We start from the raw sequence: 27135 nt of genomic DNA, 5'->3' as shown, positions 1-27135 counted from the left end.
GTGATGTAGCAGATGTCGACCCAGTCACCCCCAACACACTCTTAATGGGGCGGCTGGACCCCGCGCTACCCCAGACAATGTACAGGCCTGAAGAAGCGAACGGCCGAAGAATGTGGAGGTACAGTCAGGTACTAGCTGACAAGTTTTGGAGCAGCTTCCTACTCCACTACCTACCGTCTCTACAGACCCGCCAGAAGTGGGTAAAAGAGAGAGACAATTTGACAGAAGGAACAGTCGTCATGATTATCGACCAGTCACTACCCAGAGCTATGTGGCCGGCTGGCCGCGTAAGCAAAGTGATCACCGGTGCCGATGGCAAGGTCCGAGCAGCTGAAGTGCTCGTCCAAGGGCGAACTTACACACGACCCGTGGCGAGGCTAATAGAACTGCCCAGACTCCCAGACACTATCGATGATGACCATGACCCCATGACTTTGTGAGTTGACTGACCCTTACAGCGGACCTTGAGTGGTAGACAGTGCGGTTAATCTGTCTCTGCTTAGCTAATTAGGTGGGACTAATTAGGGGGCGGCTGTTGTGAAGGATCAGATTAAACCGAATATATATATTTATTTATGGATATATATTTAATAGTATTTGTATATCGTTTGATATCCCCTGTATATTCCTTGTACAATATGCACTGAATATCCCTTTAGTCTACTAACAGCCCATAATAGTTTCATTCTACCATTGGACGAGAACCTGGCGCCAGCAGCCATGCCCCTTGGTTCAAGTTCAATCGTGCCGCCCAACATGTCGTGGCAAGCCCGGTTCCGCGTAGGAATACGTCTGGCGAAATACGAATGGTACTATTTGTTCACAGCGCATATATATATGGCGCAAGTAAAGTAGAACTTTCTTTTTAGTCCATTAGTTCTTTACCCTCCAACTAAGTAACAGACGCGAAGCCTCACCCACGACGCACGTGTGGTGCAGTAAGGCCTACTTGGCCTCAGAATAGGCATTGAGATATCGTGTGGATTAATAGTTGAATTGTCATAGTTTGGCACTATACCGTCGAGTTGGACGTATTTCTATTAAGCTAATAATAGTCTATTATGTATGGTGCATCGTTCGGTTAGAGTTATAAAGTGAGCAGTACCCCCATCGTTCCTGACGTTATCTGGAGTCTTAACCAGGCTGGGCAGACCACGTGTGGTGCTTGCATCCGAGGAGCTCCGGGCCAGGACGAGTGGACCTGTACATTGGATTACTTTACCCGGACGACGGCGAGCCTTCCACGGCTTGGATTATCTACATGCTTTGGGTGCTTTGATTATTCCATGGATAACGGCCAACACTGCTGAGTGTTGGAACTACCCCCCGGAGAGGAGTCCAGGTGAGACGGCGCTCTACCCCGAGTGAGGTCGCCTCACGTCTCTTCATCTGTGGACCGGCAGCTACCGTCCACCAGAGGGTCCAGCTGTATTCATCTGCGGACCGAGGTTCTGTGGGCATCGTGTTCAGGACTCTGAATTCTCCCAAGAAATCGTCGGCCAGATGGGATACCGCCAGCGGCTCTTCTAACCCCCCCCTACTGTCTTACAACCAGCGGGACCCCCCCCCCCCCCTTAGTGTATCCAGCTATAATCATTTAAGTACCATCGCTATAGTTCCCTAACAAACCAGGTTGTATACTTACTCCCTGCGTAACCAGAGATTGGACATTCAATGTTGATTTACCTACGAATACTCATTTGCCATACAAGTGCATTTCAAATCATAAATGTCATTAAGTGAACGTTGTATATACCCTTTGCTATATAAAATATTCGATTTATACATTTGTGTGGACTTCGTTTCATCAGGTGGGAAAGTGTTCATCATATCTATATCATGTACTGGATGGCCAGAGGTTAAAGTACAAGCGGTAGTGGTTTAATAATACCATACTTATCAATACAGTCAGGGAATTGTACCCCTCAGTTACAAATAGGTAGAGCATCACTTTCTAGAAGATGAAAAGCTTCTAACCTAGAGCAGGTATAACTTACATTTCTGATCGTTTTCAGTGTCCATTGATTTTGTGAACTTCCACCAAAGGGAAGTTGGGGCTTGTTTTACTGCTTGATACATTTTGCAGTTACTCTCAATGTGCAGTTCCTGACTCAAAATTACAAAATAGTAGGGGTGGGAATCACCAGTTTCATCATGATACGATATGATATCGATTCTTTGGACAACGATACGATATTTGCCGATATCACAAAGTCTCTCACGATACAATACGATACGATTAGATTCAGGTGCCTGCGATCGATATGAGATGATATCATATGCCCATTTAACACAATCGGTAACATTTAGATCAACAAAAAAAAGGTAATGAAAATATCATTTGACATTTGTATTTTTGAGCTCTTCCAGACATTTAAAGGAAAATCAATCTATTGTTTTTAATACAAATAGACCTCCTGTTCACTGTAAAGTGCCACGTTTTTATATATTGAGCTTTAAACTTTAAGCTAAATTTTTTGGAACTCAAAACTCACAACCTCCCTCTCCCAAACCGTTCCTACAACAATTTGTTGATGTTGCATGATCATGTATAGGCCTACATTTATTATGTATTATATTGTTTATGTTTAAATAACATTTAAACATCAAACTCCTCTGACCTCATCTTGTCTTTCCAAAGACGCGCGCACACACACACACACACAGAAAGGGAGAATGCTATGCTGTAACATCTACACACACGGAGCTACTGCTGTTGTTCTTGGGCAGATATGAGACTCGCCACAGGATTTTCAAAATAAGAGTATCGATATGAATCGATCTTATTACATCGCATCGATCCGATTCGATTGTTGATAATTACATCGATGTATCGATCTGGATCGATGTATCGTCCCACCCCTACAAAATAGTGCAACCAATATCACCAATGCTACTCTCACTCCACCCTACACAACACTGGTAAGCATGACTTTGACAAATTTACCAGAGCTAGTCTGATGTAGCCCTGTCTACACCTTCCATCTGATGTAGCCTGTGTACTCCAACCATGTAGCCCTGTCTACACCTTCCATCTGATGTAGCCTGTGTACTCCAACCATGTAGCCCTGTCTACACCTTCCATCTGATGTAGCCTGTGTACTCCAACCATGTAGCCCTGTCTACACCTTCCATCTGATGTAGCCTGTGTACTCCAACCATGTAGCCCTGTCTACACCTTCCATCTGATGTAGCCTGTGTACTCCAACCATGTAGCCCTTTGCCTGCACACTTTCCAGAGAGTAAGCTCACAAAATCAATGGCTACAGGAAAAGGACCAAACACAGAATCTTAAGTTATATCTGCTCTAGTTTATAAGCATGTCTTCTTCCAGAAAACGACACTTGAATCAAGCCTGTTATTAAATCAATATAAGATTGAATTTTTCTTTCATTCTGTGCTCCATTAATTTCCTCGTTGAACTCAAGGAAACTATAAAAGGAGGAAGGGTCATAAATCAAATCAAATCAAATTTATTTATAAGGCCCGACAACACACGTTAATGTCCCCATGGGCCGTACATGTCTTCTTTAAACAAGTCAAGAAGAAAACATAACAATAAGTCAAGAACAGAACAAGAACACCATAAGGTCCAACAAATTTAAAATAAATGCAAATAAATGAAAGAATGCAAATGAAAGAATGCAAGCACTCCCAGACATACCCCACGCGAAGGTAAGGAAAAACTCACTAAAACCTAACAATAGGGAAAAATGCTCCCAGGCAGTGTGGAGGAGAGAAACCTTAAAAGGGCCATTCAAGGGGGGATCTCCCTTCTTAGATGTCGGTGATAGTAGTGTTGCAGACTAACAGTTGGTAAGCATGCACTCAAGTGTGTAGAGAAACACAGATGAGTGCATGCAATAGCAACTGAACATTTTGAAAGATTAAATCACTGTGTAGCATGTGAACACACAAGTGTGGAAACTTTCAGTTTGTTTATCTGTTTCTCTTTTTGTGGTCTTTAAAAAATAAATTATTATCTTTTGTATATATATATAAAATTATATGTCAAATGAACAGATATATTTTTGTTTTTATACTTGTTCGAAAATAAAAGATCTTTCATTCATTCACTTTCAGTTTGGCCGACATTGAGTTGAATGGCCGAACACAAGTTGGTTGCCTTTAATATTCACGCATCACCATCACCTAACATAGCAATTTGTTGCTTTGTTAACTAGCTAACGTTTCATAATATAGGTTGATGTACATTCCCTCAGATAGCTTGTATATTTAGAATTTTAATATAGGCTTCAATAGAACTGGCACCAAAGTCTGTCACCAAGCAGAGCATAGAAGGTTGGTATTCCGATGTCATAATTAATAACCCTTCCTTCTTTTATAGTTTCCTTGGTTGAGCTGCCTGGTGAGATGCTGGTGATGCCGCTCTCTCCCCACAGGGTTTTGAAGCACGCTCTCTGTGAATGCGCAGGCTACAGTGCAGGCTTTTTGCTACCATGTTGTAGCACCTACTAGATAATAATACGATCAGTACAGTAGATGGACCAACCTTGGTCTGCATCATATGCAGCTCCTCACTCAGGTGACAGTTGACTTTGAGCAGCTGTTGTATTTTGGCCTCCGAGGCAGAGAGGGCGCTCTTCACCTCCATAAACTCCTGCACTGTGATTGGTCCGTCGGAGAGGTCAGAAGACTCGGAGCTCTGCAGCAGGAGAGGTGCATCATGGGAATTAATTTAAAAGGACTGTAAATGTACAGAGTGGACAAGTTATGTGATTTCCTTGATCCTCCAGGTATTTTTAATCATTCATATGGTAGTATACAGATTTTACCATAGTATGGGTAGCAAGGTAAGGAATGGAATAAGTTATTGTGAATGACTGATATGTATCCCACAATTATTGGCAAATATGCAGAGGGTGTCCTCTAGATGGGACCAGGATCACAGCCCAGGGCTCTGCTTTAAAGGACCATACGATTCTAAATACTTCTAAATACTTTACTAGTCAGTACACATATTTTACATTACCCCTCAACATTTACCTGAGCATCACTTTTTACATTTAAAACTTTTCTTTAAAAAAACTCTCTCGTAGTTTAACCGAATGTAGTTGAACTCTGACCCTTTGACCCTCTCTCAGCAAAGAATCTTCGTGTCATCTTTTAATGCATTCAACACAAAAGTTGCAAACTTAAATCAACATTCTTATTCCACGTGTAGACGAACTTCTTGTCCTACTGATCAACAGACGGTTACCTTGGTCCGTCCATTGTTGCCGTTGTCCCCCGAGGTCGTGTCCCTCTCTGGGTCTTCATCAGACGCCACGCTGTCATAGTCTGGCTGGTCATAGTCCTGGCTCTCGCTGCCATGGCGACTGCCTATCCCTTTCAGGATCAACTCTACATCCTCTGGAGGGAGGAGGAGAAAGAAAGAAAGAAAGAAAAAGAGAAAGAGAAAGAGAAAGAGAAAGAGAGAGAAAGAGAGAGAGAGAGAGAGAGAGAGAGAGAGAGAGAGAGAGAGAGAGAAAGAGAGAGAGAAGAGAGAGAGAGAGAGAGAGAGAGAGAGAGAGAGAGAGAGAGAGAGAGAGAGAGAGAGAGAGAGAGAGAGAGAGGAGGGGTCAAAGTTCAACTAAGTTACATCCTCTGGAGAGAGAGGGCAGGGTCAAAGGGTCAACTCAACTCCAACCCACACATCATCACAGATTCTCCTGTGTAGAGCATGGCACTAACCCTGCCTACTAAAGACATGTCCATGCTCATGGCACTGTAAGGCATTTAAAAAATTAAATTAAAGCAAATGGCATATGTTATGTAAAGACATTTCAAGCCATTATGGTAGAGTTTGATGCAAAGTGGAAGTGTCCATTCATTTCAATGTTAAAACTTTGCTATAAAATTGCCACTTCAAGAACCAAAATAGTCAAAACATCATAATAACAAACGGACAGATTTCTTTTACAAACATAGTTTCTTCAACACAAGGATTCAATGTCCCCGGTGACATCACTGGTGGCCATATTCAAATTCATATTTGTTTACTCTCAATAATTGTCAAATTAAATTAATGTGTGCAACAGTTTCGAGCTTCTGGATGTGTGTGAGATTATGTGCAAAACACATCCACATTGTTTTTGGTGAGGTGCCTAAAAGTTTAAAACCAAAACACCTGTGGTTGAAAACACCTCAGCACAGTTTCAAATAACAACCCATATCTAAATCCATTTCACCTCTGGGACTTTCACAGGAGTTCCCCCGCTGTCTGCGTTTGGCATCAGTCAGAATATCAATGACCAGCGTTGCAAATTCATGAGCGTTGAACCTCGCCAGCTTCTGTCGTCCCTGAGAAAACGACATGTGCCAGAGACAAAACAGGGTAAATACAGAAACCGTGTTTAGATTTCATTTTCAACTACTAATCAGAGGTGCAACACACAGTGAATGTAAGTACAGCATATTCAGAGCAGGGAGGTACCAATACCACCCAGATGATACTTTCCCTAAACAATACTTCTACTGAACATTTACTGAATAATACTTTTTGAAGTACTGGCTGATTATGGAGTATGGGAAACACTTTTACTGAACCATATGTATTTACACTATAGAGCTTTTCAGAAGAATTTCTGCATTAGCTAACACTACAATAGGAAGCGGGCAAGTTTAGAATGTTTATGTTGCCAAGTTAGAAAAAGGCCCATACGTTTGGATGATCTACTCTCCATTAGAGATCCAACATCCTTCTAAATGATCTACTCTCCATTAGAGATCCAACATCCTTCTAAATGATCTACTCTCCATTAGAGATCAACATCCTTCTATATGATGATATATTCTCCATAAGAGATACAACATCCTTATTTACAGTAAATCAGGTTGCTTTGCTTTTATTTAGCAGGTTATACATGGATCTTATTTAGAGTATTTGGGGGAATTCCCAGGTACCCTATTTTACCATTGGTGCAATATATAGTACCAGTATTGGTATACATTAGGGATGCGCCAATACAGATACCAAGGTAAACACAAGGGATTGTATCAGAGAATAACTAATGTAAACATCTAATATAAAGAGACATTTATGACATGTATGAAATCAAAGCAAAGTGACTTGATATTCAGCAATGTTCTAACATGCATGTTAGACCTCTCAAATGGAGAGAACGTCATCAATAATTCCTGACCCAAGACTAATGATCTAAGTCTAAAATATTCAGTAAAGAAAAGACTGGGTTAATACTAGGGGTGGGAATCGCCAGAGACCTCACGATACGATACTATCGCGATACTTGCGTCACAATACGATAGTATCACGATACTAAATATATCGTGATACGCTGAGTATTGCGATATTAATATTGCGATATATATATATTTTTTTAATCAAATTTAATTTATTCGCTTTTTTCAACTGCAAAGTAAAACTTTGTCAACATGTTTTATCTAATAAAATAAAGTTCAGTCTGTTCATCTCACTTCAATCATTTTTATTGCTGAACATGGTATTTTCTCAAGCAGACAGATGTAATAATAATAATAATAATAATAACTTTATTTGTATAGCACTTTTCATACAGAGGTTGCAGTTCAAAGTGCTTCACAACAGTAAAAAATACAGACATGAGCGAGCATAGCAAGGTATGGTAAATCACAGTGTTTCACATTAGGATCTAGCATCCCAATAGGCTGTTTACAGTTTCATTCAGTAATACAAATAATAAAATAGTCTAAAAATGATAAAATAGAATGTAAACACTGTAATCTGTGTTGCATGTACCTGACAAACTGAACTGTTTGTATTACAGTCATATTCCAACTTAATGTGTGTGTGTGTGGACTACTGTACTATTACAGGTATTGAAATGAACAATGCAACTTCCTTATAAAAAAAAAAAAAAAAAAATGAATATATATTTTTTCATGAATAATTAAATATCGATACTTGGCGTCCCTGTATCGCCACTAGGGCTGCAACGATTAGTCGACATAATCGACGATGTCGATTATGAAAAATCGTCGGCGAGAAATTGTTGCGTCGATTAGTCATTAAAAAAAATAAAAAATATTATAATTTTTTTTTTGCACTACCTATCTTTGTGAAAATGGCTTCTCAGCTCTGGTCCAGCCAGATGAAGACTTCAGACAACAGACCGACAGTACGTTTGGGGGAACTAATGGGATAACTGGGGATGTTGTTTGGTCCTGACAAGAGTCTCAAAGCAACTCTGAGGTCATGCTCAATGTCCAATCTGTTCCTCTGCTCTGTCTTCAGCTGGACCAGAGCTGAGAAGCCACTTTCATTTTTTTTTTATTTTTTTTTTATATAATTGTTTTTTGATTAGTCGACTAATCGAAAAAATAATCGACAGATTAGTCGACTACCAAAATAGTCATTAGTTGCAGCCCTAATCGCCACGCAAAGTATCGCGATACTACTACGTATCGATTTCCCCCCCACCCCTAGTCAATACTCAAGCGACGTCATATCTCGTTTTATTAGCCCCCCCATTGAGTGCCGACGACGACAATTATAGTTTTATTTTTTTATTAGCGATCTGAATTCATATTTCATCAACCGAGTCTCCCGTTGGTACAGCAGCTCCTCCAGGAGCTCAGATGGGGAAAAAGCGCCCCCTATCGTCTATCCCTGTGTAACTGCAGGTCAGTCGATTAGACTGACCTGGGATCTGTAGATCTGTAGAGGTGGAGCCAACTGGCTCCATTGTGCTGGCGAGACGTCTGATCAAGAGGGATCTGATCGCGAGACGGAAAGCAGCCTAGAATATATATTTACAGCAGCCAATAATCAATCAATAAGCGTGATCGATATTTGGAATGGCGATCAGGAATTGGAATAATCTTTTCGGATAACATCTGATCTCAGGTAAGGAATCTATTTTACCAGTCTTAGGATAATCAGACCTGTTTTCACAGAGATTTCAGCGTTTGCCCTATGTGTGATGTGGCTGTTTGGCTGTGATCGCTGATGAGGAAATAAGAGAATCGATTTTTCAGATCGCCTCTATAGCGTGCATACGTACACATATACTATCGATAATCTAGCGTTTATTTGAAAGCGATTCATAAATAGGCCGAAAAATTACAAAGTTAGAATATTCCAGTAAATGTCTTTTATCACGGAATCTTTATATTTTCCTTGAAAACGAGGGTTTTTCAAAATGCTATAAAACGAAAATGAACAGATAAAAAAACAATCCGCTTCGACAATGTTGACTGCAAACAAGTCATTGATAAGCGACGGGCAGATTAGACACATAGCCATAATTTAAAACATAGATTAGGCGTTTTTAACGCTAACATTGAAGTGGATGATGGCATTCAACAGGGTAAAAAGGTAAACAAGGTAGGCACTGATAGTGTTATGGGGATATATTATGTATATTTTCAACAACTTGCAATATTACACTCTATTAGAAATGGTGTAGTTTCTTTTCTGGGCCGATCTGAGCCGTGCGGCCGGGGTTTAAATACTCCGGCAGGACTAGCGTTTACAACGTTACATCTGCGATGCTGCCCCCCCCCCTTCACATGCAATGCCGGGCAATGTGGGACGGACCTCCACGAGCAATATTTGGAATGGCGATCAGATAATTGGATTATTTCTTTTGCATTACATCAGAGACAAGGACATAGTCATGCAAAAACTGAAAGAATGAGGCCATTTGACATCAGGCACATTATTTTGACAGTGACGGTTAGAGCTAGGAGAGATTTTGGTACAGCAAGAGGGGAGGCATTGCTGATTTAAACATGCTTCTCATTTATTTGGTAAAAAAAAAAGTTTACCTCGTCAATATACCCCCCTTCCCCACTAATCGAACTGGTGTCGTGGAGTCACTTCTCTGTGAGCGTTTCCACGGTTAGCTTGCGGCTAACATTAGTAAGCTCGCGGCTCAAGTTAGTTAGCTCGTAGCTAACGTAACGTTATATAACCGAACAATACACACATGCCCCGAATGCGTACCGTTCAGTACGACCTCCACGGTTCGGGGCATGTGTGTATTGTTCGGTACACTGTTCGAATGCGTACCGTTCCACGGTGCCCCTAATAGAGAGAGAGGGAGAAAGAGGCTCTCATACGGAGAGGTTCTCTGAGGCTTTCTGTCTCTCCCCCTGCATTTACACACAATCGCGAGTTGAGCCGCTCGCACACGTGCGCTCACGGAGCGATCTCTCCTCTCTCTCTCTCTCCCTCTCTCTATCTGTCTCTCCCTCTCTCTATCTCTCCCCCTGCATTTACACACAATCGCGAGTCGCGAGTCGAGCCGCTCACACACGCGCACGCGTGCTCACGGAGCAATCTCTCCTCTCTCTCTCTCTCTCTCTCGCTCATTCTCTCTCTCGCTCTCTCTTGTATGTATCACGCTGTGTGGGTGACTGTCACTCAAAGCGCATTGCCAGTATGGGCGGAGCCCAGCCAAAAACAGCTTGGAATCTTGAATGCAGAAAATGCTGCTCGAAAGTACTTGATTAGAAATACAAAACAATGAATTAAAAGAATATATATATATATTACAGATGTGTTCCATAGACTCACAGGAATTGTGTAAAATTGCCCAAATAGTGAAAGAAATAGTAAGATAGTTCCCCATTAATTTACAAGTAGACCTACAAATATGCAAGTCATTATATTTGCATGTAGCTAATGCTTATGTTATGCAAAAAGTGTGTCTGTTCTCCTAAGGAAGCTGTAAATTATGCTGAGGAGCATGTGATGAGACTAATATTGTCATGCATTATGTTTTACTACTGAAGGAATCTATGTTTTTCAATGTGTATATAATGTATATATCGGTGGGTGACAGCATCTGCTATTAGATCTCAGATGAGGAGGACAGTATTTAGTGGTGTGTGTTTTCAAGTTAGACTGGGAAGCCAGTTATAATAGAGCCATGGGCTCCGAGGTCGTCGGCAGCTTGTTAACATAAACACTGATAAGCACTGGTGGAGGCAGGTTTGGTCAGAGCTACGGGGAGAGTTTGACATCGATAGAAACGGACGTTTAGTGTGTTAAAGGTGACCAGCCGTTGCCATGGTAGCGTGTCACGTAGTAACAAGAAGAGGGGGCGGGGCCCGTTGCTAGAGGGAGACGTTATGAGATGCGAGTTCCTTCCAGGGTAAGTTAGATTAAGACACGACGTGGAATCGAGCAGACGCACCGATCAGAGACTTTGAAATCCCTCCTCACCCTCGCTGGGTGGGGGAGGGGAAGTGCCACATCATCGCTAGCTTCGACTAACAGGGAATGGTTGTTGGCTACGACGAGGCCTCAGAACCATTGGACTAATGAGAGAAGAGACGGTGGAGAATAATGAATTTAGTTTTTCTTCAAAGACGGTTCAAGGACATTACAGAATGGGTTACATCTCGTACGAAGCTATGTTTATGAAAATAAACATCAGGAAAGAGATCATGTTGCAGTGTCGTTTCTTCTGACTATGGATGTACTAACAGGGGTTGATACAGTGTGAGACAGCTAATGAGATATCCAAGTAAAATTACACAACGCGGAGACCAGTCACGGAGCAGCAGGTGATGAGTGAGAGAAATTATTAAAGGCTAGAAACACTGTTATCTTACACTACTGTTTCATGTGCGTGGTTTGATGCATATGGATAGATCTAGTCAAGTAAAACATCCTTGAAATGGTCCTTTAAGCGGACTGGAATCACACTATGTTGTTTCAGGACCTTGGACAGCAGCGGAGGTCTGTGATCACATTATATTGTTTCAGGACCTAGGACAGCAGCAAAGGTCTGTGGTAGCCTAATTTATTTAGCCTGCAGGCACTCTTTCTGACATAATGGAAATGACTGAAGTGTGCTAATAACAATGCATGCTTTCAAAGGCAGATAAAACCAGTTTGTCTTTGAGTTGCTAGGCAAAGGAGATACACACACGAGGGAGAGAAGAGAAGAAACGGAACGGCATAAAGATTTTCCTGAATGTAATAGTCGAATAGTTGAAATCACATTCAACTGATAAAATACTGAGTCGATTACAGTCCTAATATCTAGTATGAATCCATCCCTGGTTTATAGAGAGGAGAGGAGAAAAGAGGAGTGTAGTAACTTGCCTGGTTCCTGGTAGAAGAGTACTCAGGGTTAACAGGCAGGAAGGGAACCACTGTAGTGTCTGTTACCAGCGTGCTGTGGTTCTGAGTTACCAACCACACTGAAAACAACCACACAAGAACATTGAACTCAATTAATTTCATTAAGGCAGGATGAAATGGTCAAATTAATTAAATACAATGAAGGAGAACAGTCATGTATTCCTTTACATGGTTTACATTGTTTCAACTACGTGATGACAAGGAGTGTAATAATAAATTTTGACACGGTACATCACGATGCAAAGATGTGATGATGTGCGTCGTGGAAATAAAAAAAAAAAGGCTTTGCAGTAGCTGTGTTCTATTGTTTCTAAAATGTTACTGTTTGAACACGAGAGCACACAATCGATGTTCTACTATGACGTTGTGACTCGGCTCTTTCAACGCAGCATCCTGTGGGGCTGAGTGTGGACGTAACGTCATCAGACGCAACGACACGGCGACAGCAGATGAAGGTCAATTAAATGGAGTCAACAGAGCTGAAGTGTTGAAATGGACTGTTTTGGAGTGAGAGCTAACTACACACCCTCTAACTACACTATGGTATCTAACTACACACCCTCTAACTACACACCCTTGAACTACACTATGGTCTCTAACTACACACCCTCTAACTACACTATGGTCTCTAACTACACACCCTCTAACTACACTATGGTCTCTAACTACACACCCTCTAACTACTCTATGGTCTCTAACTACACACCCTCTAACTACACTATGGTCTCTAACTACACACCCTCTAACTACATTATGGTCTTTAACTACACACCTTCTAAGTACACACCCTCTAACTACTCTATGGTCTCTAACTACACACCCTCTAACTACACTATGGTCTCTAACTACACACCATCTAACTACACTATGGTATCCAACTACACACCCTCTAACTACACACCCTCTAACTACACTATGGTCTCTAACTACACACCCTCTAACTATACTATAGTCCCTAACTACACACCTTCTAAGTACACACCCTCTAACTACACTATGGTCTCTAATTACACAGTGCACACCCTCTAACTACACTATGGTATCTAACTACACACCTTCTAACTACACTAGGGTCTCCAACTACACACCCTCTAACTACACTATAGTCTCCAACTACACACCCTCTAACTACACTATAATCTCTCTAGTAACTACACACCCTCTAACTACACACCCTCAAGACCCCTACACTCACCCACTCATTCCTATTCAGGCTATTGGGGGATCATTGAATTGAAGCAGGCTATTCTCTGTCCTCGCTCCACGATGGTCAAATTAACTTCCCACCAGTCAGAACAGCTGAAACATGCCCACTTTTCCAACATCGACTAAAAACACACCTATTCAATCAATATCTTGAAATTAAAATAAATAAAAAATAAAACACTAACCTTCTTACGGTTTCAAGTTTCTTTAATAGTTGTCATACAGAAGTACAGAATACTTTCATACAAAATGCTTCTTACTGTTACGCTCCAGAGACTGTGCTAGACAAGATAGTATCAAATAACATAGTATAGCATGTAATTTAGAAGTAGAAAATGAGGTCACAGTGTTCAGTATAGACATATGTACAATGTTCGATGCAGAATAGACATAACTGAGTTACCATATAATATACAATACTATGCAGTGTACTAATGTACAGTACTATATAGTGCAAAGCAGAAATGGGATGAGGTACAATTTAGGTACAATTTACAGTAAGGTGTACGAGTTGTAGTGCAATCCTTCATCAATAAATATAAAGTGTGGGGAGTGGGTGCTACAGTGTGTTTGTTTAAAGTGGGTGTGTGCTATAAAGTGTGTGGAGTGGGTGCTACAGTGTGTTTGTTTAAAGTGAGTGTGTGCGTGTGGATGTGTGTGCTATGTGCGTTTGATGGTTGTTGTTGTGTAGTGTTCATTGTTCGTTTAGCAGCCTGATGGCCTGGGGATAGAAGCTTCTTCTGAGTCTTTCTGTGCTCGCCTTGAGACTCCGGTATCGCTTGCCTGACCGCAGCAGTTCAAAGAGGCAGTTGTTCGGGTGACTGGAGTCTTTAATGATTCTCTTAGCCTTGCCCCTGCAACGCTTGTTGTAAATGTTCTGGAGGGTGGGGAGCCCCCCTCCAATTGTGCGTTCGGCTGAACGTGTCACTCTTTGTAGTCTGCTTCGGTCTTGTGCAGTGCTATTCCCAAACCAGGAGGTGATGTTGCCAGTCAGGATGCTCTCTATTGTACATGAGTAGAAGTTCTTAAGGATCTTTTACTAATCATGCACTTTGCTACTAAGTAATCTACCTTGCCTATATTACTACCCACTATGCTAATATGTCTATACTACTCTGCACTCAAGAGTCTAGCACTCGAGTTCGACACTGTTTGACTAACAATGTCACTTACCCTTAGCTGCCAGAGTTGTACCCCTCCTGCTGACCACAGCACTTTGGGTAAATGTGTCAGCTAAATGACTAAAAGTAAATGTGAGCTTGAAAGGGTTAATCACAGCATTGCTGTTGTTATAGACAAAGCACACAACATGGATGTAGCAGAGAGAGAGGCCTCACACCCACTGCTCTCCCCCCTGGCCAGAGCACACATCTCTGTCCCAGCAATGTATGTGCCTGGTGAAAGAGTATTTTCTACGGCTAGGGACATTGTTACTTTTTTATTTTTATATATATATATCGTGAGAATCTAATGGTGAATCGTGTATCGAACCGAATCACGAGCCGAGTGAGTCGTTACACCCCTGGTGCCACCTCTGTCACCTTTTGTAAAATAAATAAATACATTTAAAAGGAAATAAAGATGTCTGTAATTTATATATATCTGCACTATCTGAAACTATGCAGATTTGAACAAATCTTTCGGTGTAATTCTTGGCGGGTCGGGTCATAATGTAAACAAACCTCACCTGCATCCGTTTCTCTCCTGTCGACCTCGTCGTAAACGTCCATGGCAAGTTCTTCAAACTGATGGTTAGTAAGCTAAGATGAAACAACACAAAGAAGAATCACTAGTCCTAATCAATACATCAATACCTGCCCTAATTCACTATTCCATTGCTATGGAAACGGAACGTCTCGTCGACGGGTGAGATGAGTCAAAACGAAAACATTTAAAAAAGGAGACTAACAAGAGTAATTTTCACTTCCTGCAACACATGAGTTACCGGTGGACTTACTGCCTTCACTAGTATTGCAGGCACAGGCCCCATTCACCCCAATGACAGAAGGAGAGGTTTAGACTGAATGTGGCAATTTTTTTTCTTTACCATAGAAATCAAGGTAAATATTGGACCGTCAAGCTGAAGGTGTTCTGAACATTTTGACACTTATCCAATCAGGTGCATTCCACGTGGGGACATTACGGAGGGAATACATGCACGCAACATGTAAACAACAACATTCATTTTGGACCCGCCAACATATTTGCAATGATAAATTCATTAATTTCAATAATTATTTTAGGGGAAAAGCAATACTTTTATTCCACACCTTTCAAAAAGCTCTGTGGATGTAAAAAAAATATATATTAAAGGGGAACTATCTTATAAATGGCCTTTTTGAGTGTTTAGCATTGTTTCCTAGCTATGTGAACTTATATTAATATGATCTATGTCTCAAAATTCTCATATTGGCGCATTCTTCCAATTCTCCTCTCACAATATTCACCCTCACTGAACTGAGTCGTTTGAAAATGTGCCTATATGTGATGTCATATAGTCACCGCTGCATGTTAATGTTGAGATAGACGACGACGCTCCGCAGTGGTTTAGGTGGCACCTGCAGCCCAGGCTCAAAACAGCTCGAAATCTTGAGGTAGAAAAATGCTGTTTTTGAGGACTTGATTAGAAATACAAAACGATGAATAAAAAAATATATATATATTACAGAGGTGTTCCATAGACTCACAGGAATTGTGTAAAAGTGCCCAAATAGTGAAAGAAATAGTAAAATAGTTCCCCTTTAATCTACGTACATTTTTTATCTATAGAACCTTTAACAATAGCGCCTGTACTAAAGTCCCGCCCACCTAGGAGACAGGAACTGTTCCATTTTCATCCCATTGACACACCTTGTAATGTAATGTCATCTTCCTTTATTAGCACGCCTTTGATTAAAATGCATGTTTATTTTGTTATATTTAACTATTCAACTGGCTTCAACAGGCTGTGAGCAGGTGTAGTTCAAAATATACACCAGACCAGCATCACGTCATCCATCCTGATCTGTGACGGCCACGCCTTTTTAGGGGAAAACAATTGGGGAGTAAACAGGGATTAGACGGCAACTTACAAACTACAATCAAACAGATGCAAATCATGCCAAGGACTATCAAGTCCCAGAAATAGGCATTACCTCTCACCCAGAGATTCATACGTGTGATATTAAATGTCCAGGTAGGGAAATGGGGAAATACTATAGGGGAAGACCGAAGGAGCTTGCCTGTAAATGGATCGAACATACGTTTTTAGAATAATGTGAATGCTCAATGGCAGTCAGTGCTGGAAAGTAACTGCCTGACTTAGGCTGTGTCAAGGCGGACCGCTTTGAAAAGCAAAAATATGCATGCCCAGAGCGTTTCGCGACTCCCGCGGCTCCGCCACTTGCTCGATGTTGATTGGTCGGTCGAAAAAAGTTACCTTGATGAGCGGCGCTCCTCTCTTGAACTATTTTCAACTTTAGGCGCTGGGAGCGCTCCGCCCAAAAACGCTAGCCGCTGAGAACGCTAAAACGAGCGGCGCTGGGAAAAGGAACGCGCCTGTCGCGTCTGTACAGTAGCATAGAAATGAATGACAGAAAGGAGCCGACAACTCATAAAAAGCTGGCTGTCGACACGGGCCCTTAACCTGATCCACCTACACATTTTTTCAAACAATATAAGCGTTCTGCTTTTTTTTATTTTATTATTTAGGCCAAATACAATAGCGGTCAATAGGAATGGTGTCTGTGTTTTTCACCAAAAGTAGGAACGGCGGCGAAAAAGACCAAAGTACCCGAATGTTCCAGTCTGATACATAAACATGAAAGTAGTGAAGGGGCCCCAACTCTTGGTCTCAGTAAAAATATAACTTTTTTTAATATTGAATGAATGAATGAATGAAGTTTATTTACGGTCTTGTTTACAGACAAATCAAACACACCCGTGTGGATAAATTGAAATTGAAAATCACAAATGTACATATTCAAGGCAAGCTCACACAAAATCCAAAATCAACGACCGAAAAAAAGGAATAGGGTGAAGCACATGCTTATTTTTGCCTATCCTTTACAAATTCTTAAAAACGAAATATATTAATATAAGAAAGAAAAACTTAAAATATGCTGCAAGATAGTCCCTAGACCGACCTGTGGGGGGAACATGCGCGCAACGACCAGGAAGGGGAGGGGGGAATTGGCATAACGACTAAATTGGGATGGGAGAAAAATACAGAAAAATAGGAGAAAAAGTGGATAAAAAAAATATGCTGCAAGATATAATTTCTTTTTAAAGAAAAGAACAAATGTTTGATGTTTTACTCAAAACTGGACCCCTGAATTATTTTATCCTTTAAGGCTTTTTTAAATCTCCCATGAGAAGTACACAACTTCAACCCGTCACTAAGGCTATTCCATAATTTAAACACATCTAGCTTTTACATTAGTTCTTACCTTTTTACATGTTTTAAGAATACACAACCCTCTTAAATGATACTTTCCTTCTCTTGGTTTATATTTCAATCAAACCTTTTTAAAAAGGTCATGTATTTTTTATATGGAATACATATAATACATACTAGGGATGCTCGATATTGGCTTTTTTACCGATACCGATATACCGATATTGTCCAACTCTTAATTTCCGATACCGATATCAACCGATATCAACCGATACCGATATATGCAGGGTTTCCCCCCCAAAAGATTTAATAATTTCAGGTAATTAACATTACATATCTCTTGTTGTGGAATTAACACAACATTATGCATACTTTTGACAATAAATAAAATCAGAATTTGTTCTTACTTGCTTGACTGGGTAAATAAAGGTTATAGAAATGTAAAAAACCGATACCGATATTTTCCGATATCACATTTTAATGCAGATATCGGCCGATAATATCGGTAGGCCGATAATATCGGACATCCCTAATAAATACATATAATTAATAAATAAATATAATGCAAAATGACTTACAGACTGAAGTTTCTTCTTGGCAGCTTTTGCAAATTCTGAGAGATCCAAGCTGCTATGGACAAGAGAGTGATCTTACTTATCTTACAGTTAATATTTCTCAGCACATAGATAAATAAAGGAATAATACTTTATTGTCCCTGAGGAGAAATTATTCCTCTGTATTTGACCCATCCCAACCACTTGGGAGTAGTGGACTGCCACAAGGGGAGCTGTTAGGGGTTCAGTGCCTTGCTCAAGGACACTTCAATACACTGCCAGGAGGAGCCAGGATTGAACAGAGAACGTTCAGATTACCAGACGATCGGCCAGAACACTACCACCACTGACAGAGTAGAAGATGAAGAAAATGTTTCTTGGTCACGATTTAACCCAGTTTCTCCAAACTGCATATAATAAAGTACAAGCTCAACGCTTGGAGTTGGTCCATTTATCATAGTAGAAGAAGAGGAAGTAGAAGTAACTTACACATTTTAGTGCAACAATAGAACCAAAACAGGGACCAAAATGAAGGACAGACATGAAACCAAAGCTACCCACCCTCACAAAACCATGAGCGCTGAACCAAAGCTACCCACCCTCACAAAACCATGAGCACTGAACCAAAGCTACCCACCCTCACAAAACCATGAGCACTGAACCAAAGCTACCCACCCTCCCAAAACCACAACCGTTGAACCAAAGCTACCCACCCTCCCAAAACCACAATCGTTGAACCAAAGCTACCCACCCTCCCAAAACCACGAGCGTTGAACGAAAGCTACCCACCCTCCCAAAACCACAAGCATGATCAACTAACAAATTTTTTGGGGGGGGGGGCCCTACTAACCATGTTGTCAAAAGCCCTACTAACAAATAAAAGAAATAGTAAACATACTTACTTATTTCTTATCCGTCATTAAGACAGTGCAGCATAGGAAGAAACATCCATTTTGTAATTACAGTACATTTGAACAAACCTTTTAATGTATATTTGCCAGCAGAATACCGAACATACTGATACATCGTCAGGGACAAGTTATTAAATTTAAACATTGAACAAAACCTGCAGTATATACTGGTTACTGAATAAACATTAATTCTCAATTATTTAACCTCAAAGCATGCACCGGGACATATACGTCTTAACGAGCACTTGCACGCAAGTCACGGCACGTTTGCGAGCGTCTAGCGGCTTGGGGCTGCATTTTTCGCTGAACATATAATATACCATTCGAAAGATCTATTTGTTGCCGTTCGAACGCCACCTCACTCGACCAAATCCATGCCTCGGTTCTCAAGTTACATGACGATATGTCAGGCGAGCGTCTTTTTACGAGTCGCGCGTCAGATGACCACCCCGGACTCCAGACGCTCCAGAACTGCCAATCATCCGCTGATGGCGAAAATGATTGGTCAGTATTGTAGCCAACGAGTGTACGCTTCCAACAAGTGTACGCTTCCAATGATACCCCACGTGGCGGGGTGCGAATATAGGAACTAGGTGAAAGTTGACGAGCGAAATTAATCAGACTTAGCGGTGGATGAGGAAATGGATTTTGGAACGTTTTTTTTTTGCCTCGGTTTTACTAAAACGTCTCTCAAAGACCCATTTCTGAACAGAGTTTTATAGAATTTGGACAGTTCTTACCTGTCTGCCATTTGTGGTATAATGAAGTGTTGCCCGTTTCTATGATCTAGAACAGAATAACACAAAAACTTAAATTTTTTTCAGCGACACTCAAGAGTACATCTTTTTTTTAAACGGAATAAGATAAATCGTTCAGCCCGAGTAGATACTCATGGTGATGGTGTTGATAAGGAAGACGTGGAATGGAGCCATGTGTGTTGTCCATGTTTACCTGGCCTCCTCCCACAGAGGTAGAAGGTGAGGCGGTCCGTCAGCTCATACTGGATCTCCACCAGCCGCTCTGCCAGGTCCTGGTGACCTGCTTGTCTGGAAGGACCAGGACTAAACGATCAGGATTCACCAAGCGTGTCTGTAGTTTATATGACTGTAAACATTCGGTTTGTCCTCCTCTAAAGAACATCTAAAACTTAGTTGACAAACAGTCAAAGGATTTTATCAACTGAGAAATCTGTAACATTGCTTTTCTGCAAATAAATGTACAGGGAATGTTTTATGAGGGTCTATACAGGGACTGTCTTACCTTGGATGAGGGTCTATACAGGGACTGTCTTGCCTTGGATGAGGGTCTATACAGGGACTGTTTATATTAGGGACAGTTTTACATTATATGGAGGTCTATATGGGGCCTGTTTTACCTTGGATGAGGGTCTATATAGGGACCGTTTTACCTTGGATGGAGGTCTATATAGGGACTGTTTTACCTTGGATGGAGGTCTACATAGAGACTGTTTTACCTTAGATGGAAGTCTATATGGGTCTGTTTTACCTAGTAATGGAGGTCTATATAGGGTCTGATTTAGCTTGTAATGGAGGTCTATATAGGGACTGATTTAGCTTGTAATGGAGGTCTATATAGGGACTGTTTTACCTTGTAATGGAGGTGTATATAGGGACTGTTTTACCTTGCATAGTCAATGGGGGTCTTTCCTGTGGTGTCCAGAGCTCCGGGGTCTGCCCCATACACAGCCAGTAGCTCAGCCTGGGACATCTGGCCTGCTTTAGCTGCTATGTGCAATGGACTGTTTCCCTTGTCCTGGGAGACACAGACAAAACATATTTAATATAATCATCATGTAAAATGGAATCTATTATAATACCTAACCCTGCAGACATGGATTGTGACAGTAAGAATGGTCTAGCCTGGGCTATGGCTAGTATGTTTTATAGAAAGGACTGGTCTAGCCTAGGCTGTGCCCAGTATGTTTTATAGAAATAACTGATCTAGCCTAAGCTGTGGGTAGTATGTTTTATCCTGGGCTAGTACCAGATTGTCTGAATGGGGTCAACTGAAGATGGTATAAATTGGAATTTTGCTAAGGCTCCGTAAAAGCCAGGGAAAACCATGCTGAGAAATCAAGACCTCACGCTGATGAGAAATCAAGACCCAATGCTGATGAGAAATCAAGACATCATGCTGATGAGAAATCAAGACCTCATGCTAATGTGAAATCAAGACCCAATGCTGATGAGAAATCAAGACCTAATGCTAATGTGAAATCAAGACCTCACGCTGATGAGAAATCAAGACTCAATGCTGATGAGAAATCAAGACATAATGCTGATGAGAAATCAAGACATCACGCTGATGAGAAATCAAGACTTAATGCTGATAAGAAATCAAGACCTCATGCTAATGTGAAATCAAGACCTCACACTGATGAGAAATCAAGACCTAATGCTGATGAGAAATCAAGACCTCAAGCTGATGAGAAATCAAGACCTCACGCTGATGAGAAATCAAGACCTCACTCTGATGAGAAATCAAGACCTATTGCTGATGAGAAATCAAGACCTCAAGCTGATGAGAAATCAAGACCTCATGCTGCTGAGAAATTAAGACCTAATGCTGATAAGAAATCAAGACATAATGCTGATGAGAAATCAAGACATCATGCTGATGAGAAATCAAGAGCTCACACTGATGAAAAATCAAGACCTAATGCTGATGAGAAATCAAGACTTAATGCTGATAAGAAATCAAGACCTCATGCTAATGTGAAATCAAGACCTCACGCTGATGAGAAATCAAGACATAATGCTGATGAGAAATCAAGACCTCAAGCTGATGAGAAATCAAAACATCATGCTAATGTGAAATCAAGACCTCATGCTGATGAGAAATCAAGACACAATGCTGATGAGAAATCAAGACCTCAAGCTGATGAGAAATCAAGACCTCATGCTGCTCAGAAATTAAGACCTAATGCTGATAAGAAATCAAAACATCATGCTAATGAGAAATCAAGACTTAATGCTGATAAGAAATCAAAACATCATGCTAATGTGAAATAAAGACCTCACACTGATGAGAAATCAAGACCTATTGCTGATGAGAAATCAAGACCTCAAGCTGATGAGAAATCAAGACCTCATGCTGCTGAGAAATTAAGACCTAATGCTGATAAGAAATCAAGACATAATGCTGATGAGAAATCAAGACATCATGCTGATGAGAAATCAAGAGCTCACACTGATGAAAAATCAAGACATAATGCTGATGAGAAATCAAGACTTAATGCTGATAAGAAATCAAGACCTCATGCTAATGTGAAATCAAGACCTCACGCTGATGAGAAATCAAGACATAATGCTGATGAGAAATCAAGACCTCAAGCTGATGAGAAATCAAGACCTCACGCTGATGAGAAATCAAGACCTCACTCTGATGAAAAATCAAGACCTATTGCTGATGAGAAATCAAGACGTCACGCTGATGAGAACTCAAGAGCTCACACTGATGAAAAATCAAGACCTAATGCTGATGAGAAATCAAGACTTAATGCTGATAAGAAATCAAGACATCATGCTAATGTGAAATCAAGACCTCACACTGATGAGAAATCAATACCTAATGCTGATGAGAAATCAAGACTTAATGCTGATAAGAAATCAAAACATCATGCTAATGTGAAATCAAGACCTCATGCTGATGAGAAATCAAGACACAATGCTGATGAGAAATCAAGACCTCACGCTGATGAGAAATCAAGACCTAATGCTGATGAGAAATCAAGACCTCATGATAATGTGAAATCAAGACCTCACGCTGATGAGAAATCAAGACCTATTGCTGATGAGAAATCAAGACCTCATGCTGCTGAGAAATTAAGACTTAATGCTGATAAGAAATCAAGACCTCACTCTGATGAGAAATCAAGACCTCACACTGATGAGAAATCAAGACCTATTGCTGATGAGAAATCAAGACCTCATGCTGCTGAGAAATTAAGACTTAATGCTGATAAGAAATCAAGACCTCATGATAATGTGAAATCAAGACATAATGCTGATGAGAAATCAAGACCTCATGCTGCTGAGAAATCAATACCTAATGCTGATAAGAAATCAAGACATCATGCTAATGTGAAATCAAGACCTCATGCTGATGAGAAATCAAGACCTCATGCTGATGAGAAATCAAGACCTAATGCTGATAAGAAATCAAGACATCATGCTAATGAGAAATCAAGACCTCAAGCTGATGAGAAATCAAGACCTCATGCTGCTGAGAAATTAAGACCTAATGCTGATAAGAAATCAAGACATAATGCTGATGAGAAATCAAGACATCATGCTGATGAGAAATCAAGAGCTCACACTGATGAAAAATCAAGACCTAATGCTGATGAGAAATCAAGACTTAATGCTGATAAGAAATCAAGACCTCATGCTAATGTGAAATCAAGACCTCACGCTGATGAGAAATCAAGACATAATGCTGATGAGAAATCAAGACCTCAAGCTGATGAGAAATCAAAACATCATGCTAATGTGAAATCAAGACCTCATGCTGATGAGAAATCAAGACACAATGCTGATGAGAAATCAAGACCTCAAGCTGATGAGAAATCAAGACCTCATGCTGCTGAGAAATTAAGACCTAATGCTGATAAGAAATCAAAACATCATGCTAATGAGAAATCAAGACTTAATGCTGATAAGAAATCAAAACATCATGCTAATGTGAAATAAAGACCTCACACTGATGAGAAATCAAGACCTATTGCTGATGAGAAATCAAGACCTCAAGCTGATGAGAAATCAAGACCTCATGCTGCTGAGAAATTAAGACCTAATGCTGATAAGAAATCAAGACATAATGCTGATGAGAAATCAAGACATCATGCTGATGAGAAATCAAGAGCTCACACTGATGAAAAATCAAGACCTAATGCTGATGAGAAATCAAGACTTAATGCTGATAAGAAATCAAGACCTCATGCTAATGTGAAATCAAGACCTCACGCTGATGAGAAATCAAGACATAATGCTGATGAGAAATCAAGACCTCAAGCTGATGAGAAATCAAGACCTCACGCTGAAGAGAAATCAAGACCTCACTCTGATGAAAAATCAAGACCTATTGCTGATGAGAAATCAAGACGTCACGCTGATGAGAACTCAAGAGCTCACACTGATGAAAAATCAAGACCTAATGCTGATGAGAAATCAAGACTTAATGCTGATAAGAAATCAAGACATCATGCTAATGTGAAATCAAGACCTCACACTGATGAGAAATCAATACCTAATGCTGATGAGAAATCAAGACTTAATGCTGATAAGAAATCAAAACATCATGCTAATGTGAAATCAAGACCTCATGCTGATGAGAAATCAAGACACAATGCTGATGAGAAATCAAGACCTCACGCTGATGAGAAATCAAGACCTAATGCTGATGAGAAATCAAGACCTCATGATAATGTGAAATCAAGACCTCACGCTGATGAGAAATCAAGACCTATTGCTGATGAGAAATCAAGACCTCATGCTGCTGAGAAATTAAGACTTAATGCTGATAAGAAATCAAGACCTCACTCTAATGAGAAATCAAGACCTCACACTGATGAGAAATCAAGACCTATTGCTGATGAGAAATCAAGACCTCATGCTGCTGAGAAATTAAGACTTAATGCTGATAAGAAATCAAGACCTCATGATAATGTGAAATCAAGACATAATGCTGATGAGAAATCAAGACCTCATGCTGCTGAGAAATCAATACCTAATGCTGATAAGAAATCAAGACATCATGCTAATGTGAAATCAAGACCTCATGCTGATGAGAAATCAAGACCTCATGCTGATGAGAAATCAAGACCTAATGCTGATAAGAAATCAATACCTAATGCTGATAAGAAATCAAGACATCATGCTAATGTGAAATCAAGACCTCATGCTGATGAGAAATCAAGACCTCATGCTGATGAGAAATCAAGACCTAATGCTGATAAGAAATCAAGACATCATGCTAATGTGAAATCAAGACCTCATGCTGATGAGAAATCAAGACCTAATGCTGATGAGAAATCAAGACCTAATGCTGATGAGAAATCAAGACCTCACGCTGATGAGAAATCAAGCCCTCACGCTGATGAGAAATCAAGCCCTCACACTGATGAGAAATCAAGACCTCACGCTGATGCACCTTTGTTTTTTATTGTACTCACAGGATGGAAGAAGTTGGCCTGAGCTCCGAGGGAGAGCAGTCTGAGGCAGGTCTCCAGGTTCCCCGTCCGCACGCTGGAGTGGAGTTGCTGTATGAAAAATGATTGACAAGAGAAGACAACCATTTGATTGTAAAGTTTAAAGGTAGAATCTGTAATGCTGTCAAGTAGCGACCTCAAGGCAAAATGGCCCTGCTTGGTATTGTGCTGTGTTTAAAAATGGTTTTGTTCTTGTCTAATGTGTGGGTTGGAGTTGAGTGGGCATGGGGCCCTCCTATTGCTAATTCTGGCCATACTTCAGGCTCTGCCATGAGATATGGATAAATTCACAGTACAATAAGTTACTATATAGCTATACATATTATATCATAAATATATAACGTTTAACCTCTTCCATTGGCGGGCCGCAAATGACATCACGTCATAAATCAATCTGTCTGACAAAAGTATTGTTTTATTTTTCAAACATATTCAAGTATAAACATCATAACCATGTCACAACAGCAGTTATAATGTATATTATCATCAATAAGTTAGTTTACCAATAGGTTATTAGATAGATTTTCGTTTTAGTTTTTCTATTGTTTTGGTCGTGAAAGTCGACCATTTTGGAAAAATTTAATGTCGGGAATTGTAGTTCTTTTTACGCCATTTTGAAGAGGACACTGAGAGCTTTCGCTGAGCGTTGGAATTTTTTCGAACGACACTTCACAAAGGCCTCTATGGGGCTTCAAGAAAACTACTTCTGTATGCATTTTTTTTATATCTCTTATTACTCGGGATAATAAACCACAAACGTAACGTTATTGGCATATCACATTTACATTTAGTCATTTAGCGCAGTTAGTTTGTCTCCCCTATTTCTAGCATGTAACAATCAGATTTGAAATTTGTTTCAAAATGGTGGCACCCTGGCAAAAATTTAGATAGTAGATTTCATTATCTGTTCTTATGCACGCCTGGTGATACTAAATCCAAATTGAACTCGGGCATTTGAAATATAAGATTTGGCACAATCCATAAATGTGCGAATTGGCTATAATAAGGTCATTTATAAGCCTGCTATTCTATAATAATAGGGGTGGGAATCGCCAGAGACCTCACAATACGATACTATCGCGATACTTGCGTCACGATAGTATCGCGATACTAAATATATTGCGTTTTTTTTATCCAATTTTATTTATTACCTTTTTTCAACTGCAAAGTAAAACTTTGTCAACATGTTTTATCTAATAAAATGAAGTTCAGTCTGTTCATCTCACTTCAATAATTTTTATTGCAGAACATGGTATTTTCTCAAGTAGACAGATGTAAACACTGTAATCTGTGTTGCATGTACCTGACAAACTGAACTGTTTGTATTACAGTCATATTCCAACTTAACTGAATGCACATGTGTGTGTGTGTGGACTACTGTACTATTACAGGAATTGAAATTAACAATGCAACTTCCTTATACAAAGAATTTTTTTTTATGAATATTTAAATATCGATACTTGGCGTCCCTGTATCGATACAGTATCGCCACGCAAAGTATCGCGATACTACTACGTATCGATTTCCCCCCCCCACCCCTATATAATAATATTTCAAATTGCATTGGTCTGGATGGGAGAATTCAGTACTGTATCTACAAAACCTTCTGTTTAATCATCTTCCCTTTAATCATTTCCTTAGATTTTTTGTACACATGATCTCAAGAAGGTACTGAACGAGATCAGTGGCAGTTCTTCATGTCTGGTAATTTTTAGCATGGTGTTATTCACTGTCAAAGATGCAAAGAAAAATCATAATTCATA

At 40.2% G+C, this 27135-nt stretch overlaps 1 protein-coding gene across 4 annotated transcripts in view; it reads right to left on the bottom strand.

Annotated features, from left to right (window-relative positions):
• The window catches only part of LOC311236678 (ARF GTPase-activating protein GIT2-like), a 108360-nt gene that overhangs the window by 63174 nt on the left and 18051 nt on the right, over positions 1 to 27135 (bottom strand). For all 4 annotated transcript variants that reach the window (XM_084324394.1, XM_084324395.1, XM_084324397.1 and 1 more), the window contains 10 exons: positions 25337 to 25423; positions 20786 to 20916; positions 20095 to 20189; positions 19884 to 19929; positions 18257 to 18305; positions 14991 to 15063; positions 12059 to 12156; positions 6192 to 6303; positions 5222 to 5373; positions 4514 to 4666 (listed from right to left, as the gene is read on the bottom strand). In XM_084324394.1, the coding sequence (XP_084180520.1) occupies positions 4514 to 4666; positions 5222 to 5373; positions 6192 to 6303; positions 12059 to 12156; positions 14991 to 15063; positions 18257 to 18305; positions 19884 to 19929; positions 20095 to 20189; positions 20786 to 20916; positions 25337 to 25423 (996 nt within the window). The remainder of the gene's footprint in view (positions 1 to 4513; positions 4667 to 5221; positions 5374 to 6191; positions 6304 to 12058; positions 12157 to 14990; positions 15064 to 18256; positions 18306 to 19883; positions 19930 to 20094; positions 20190 to 20785; positions 20917 to 25336; positions 25424 to 27135) is intronic.

Source organism: Notolepis coatsorum, assembly GCF_963971535.1.
Source record: "Notolepis coatsorum genome assembly, chromosome: 11".
Lineage (NCBI taxonomy): Eukaryota > Metazoa > Chordata > Actinopteri > Aulopiformes > Paralepididae > Notolepis > Notolepis coatsorum.
Note: the sequence above shows the minus strand (reverse complement) of the source record. Positions and strands in the feature narration are given on the sequence as shown.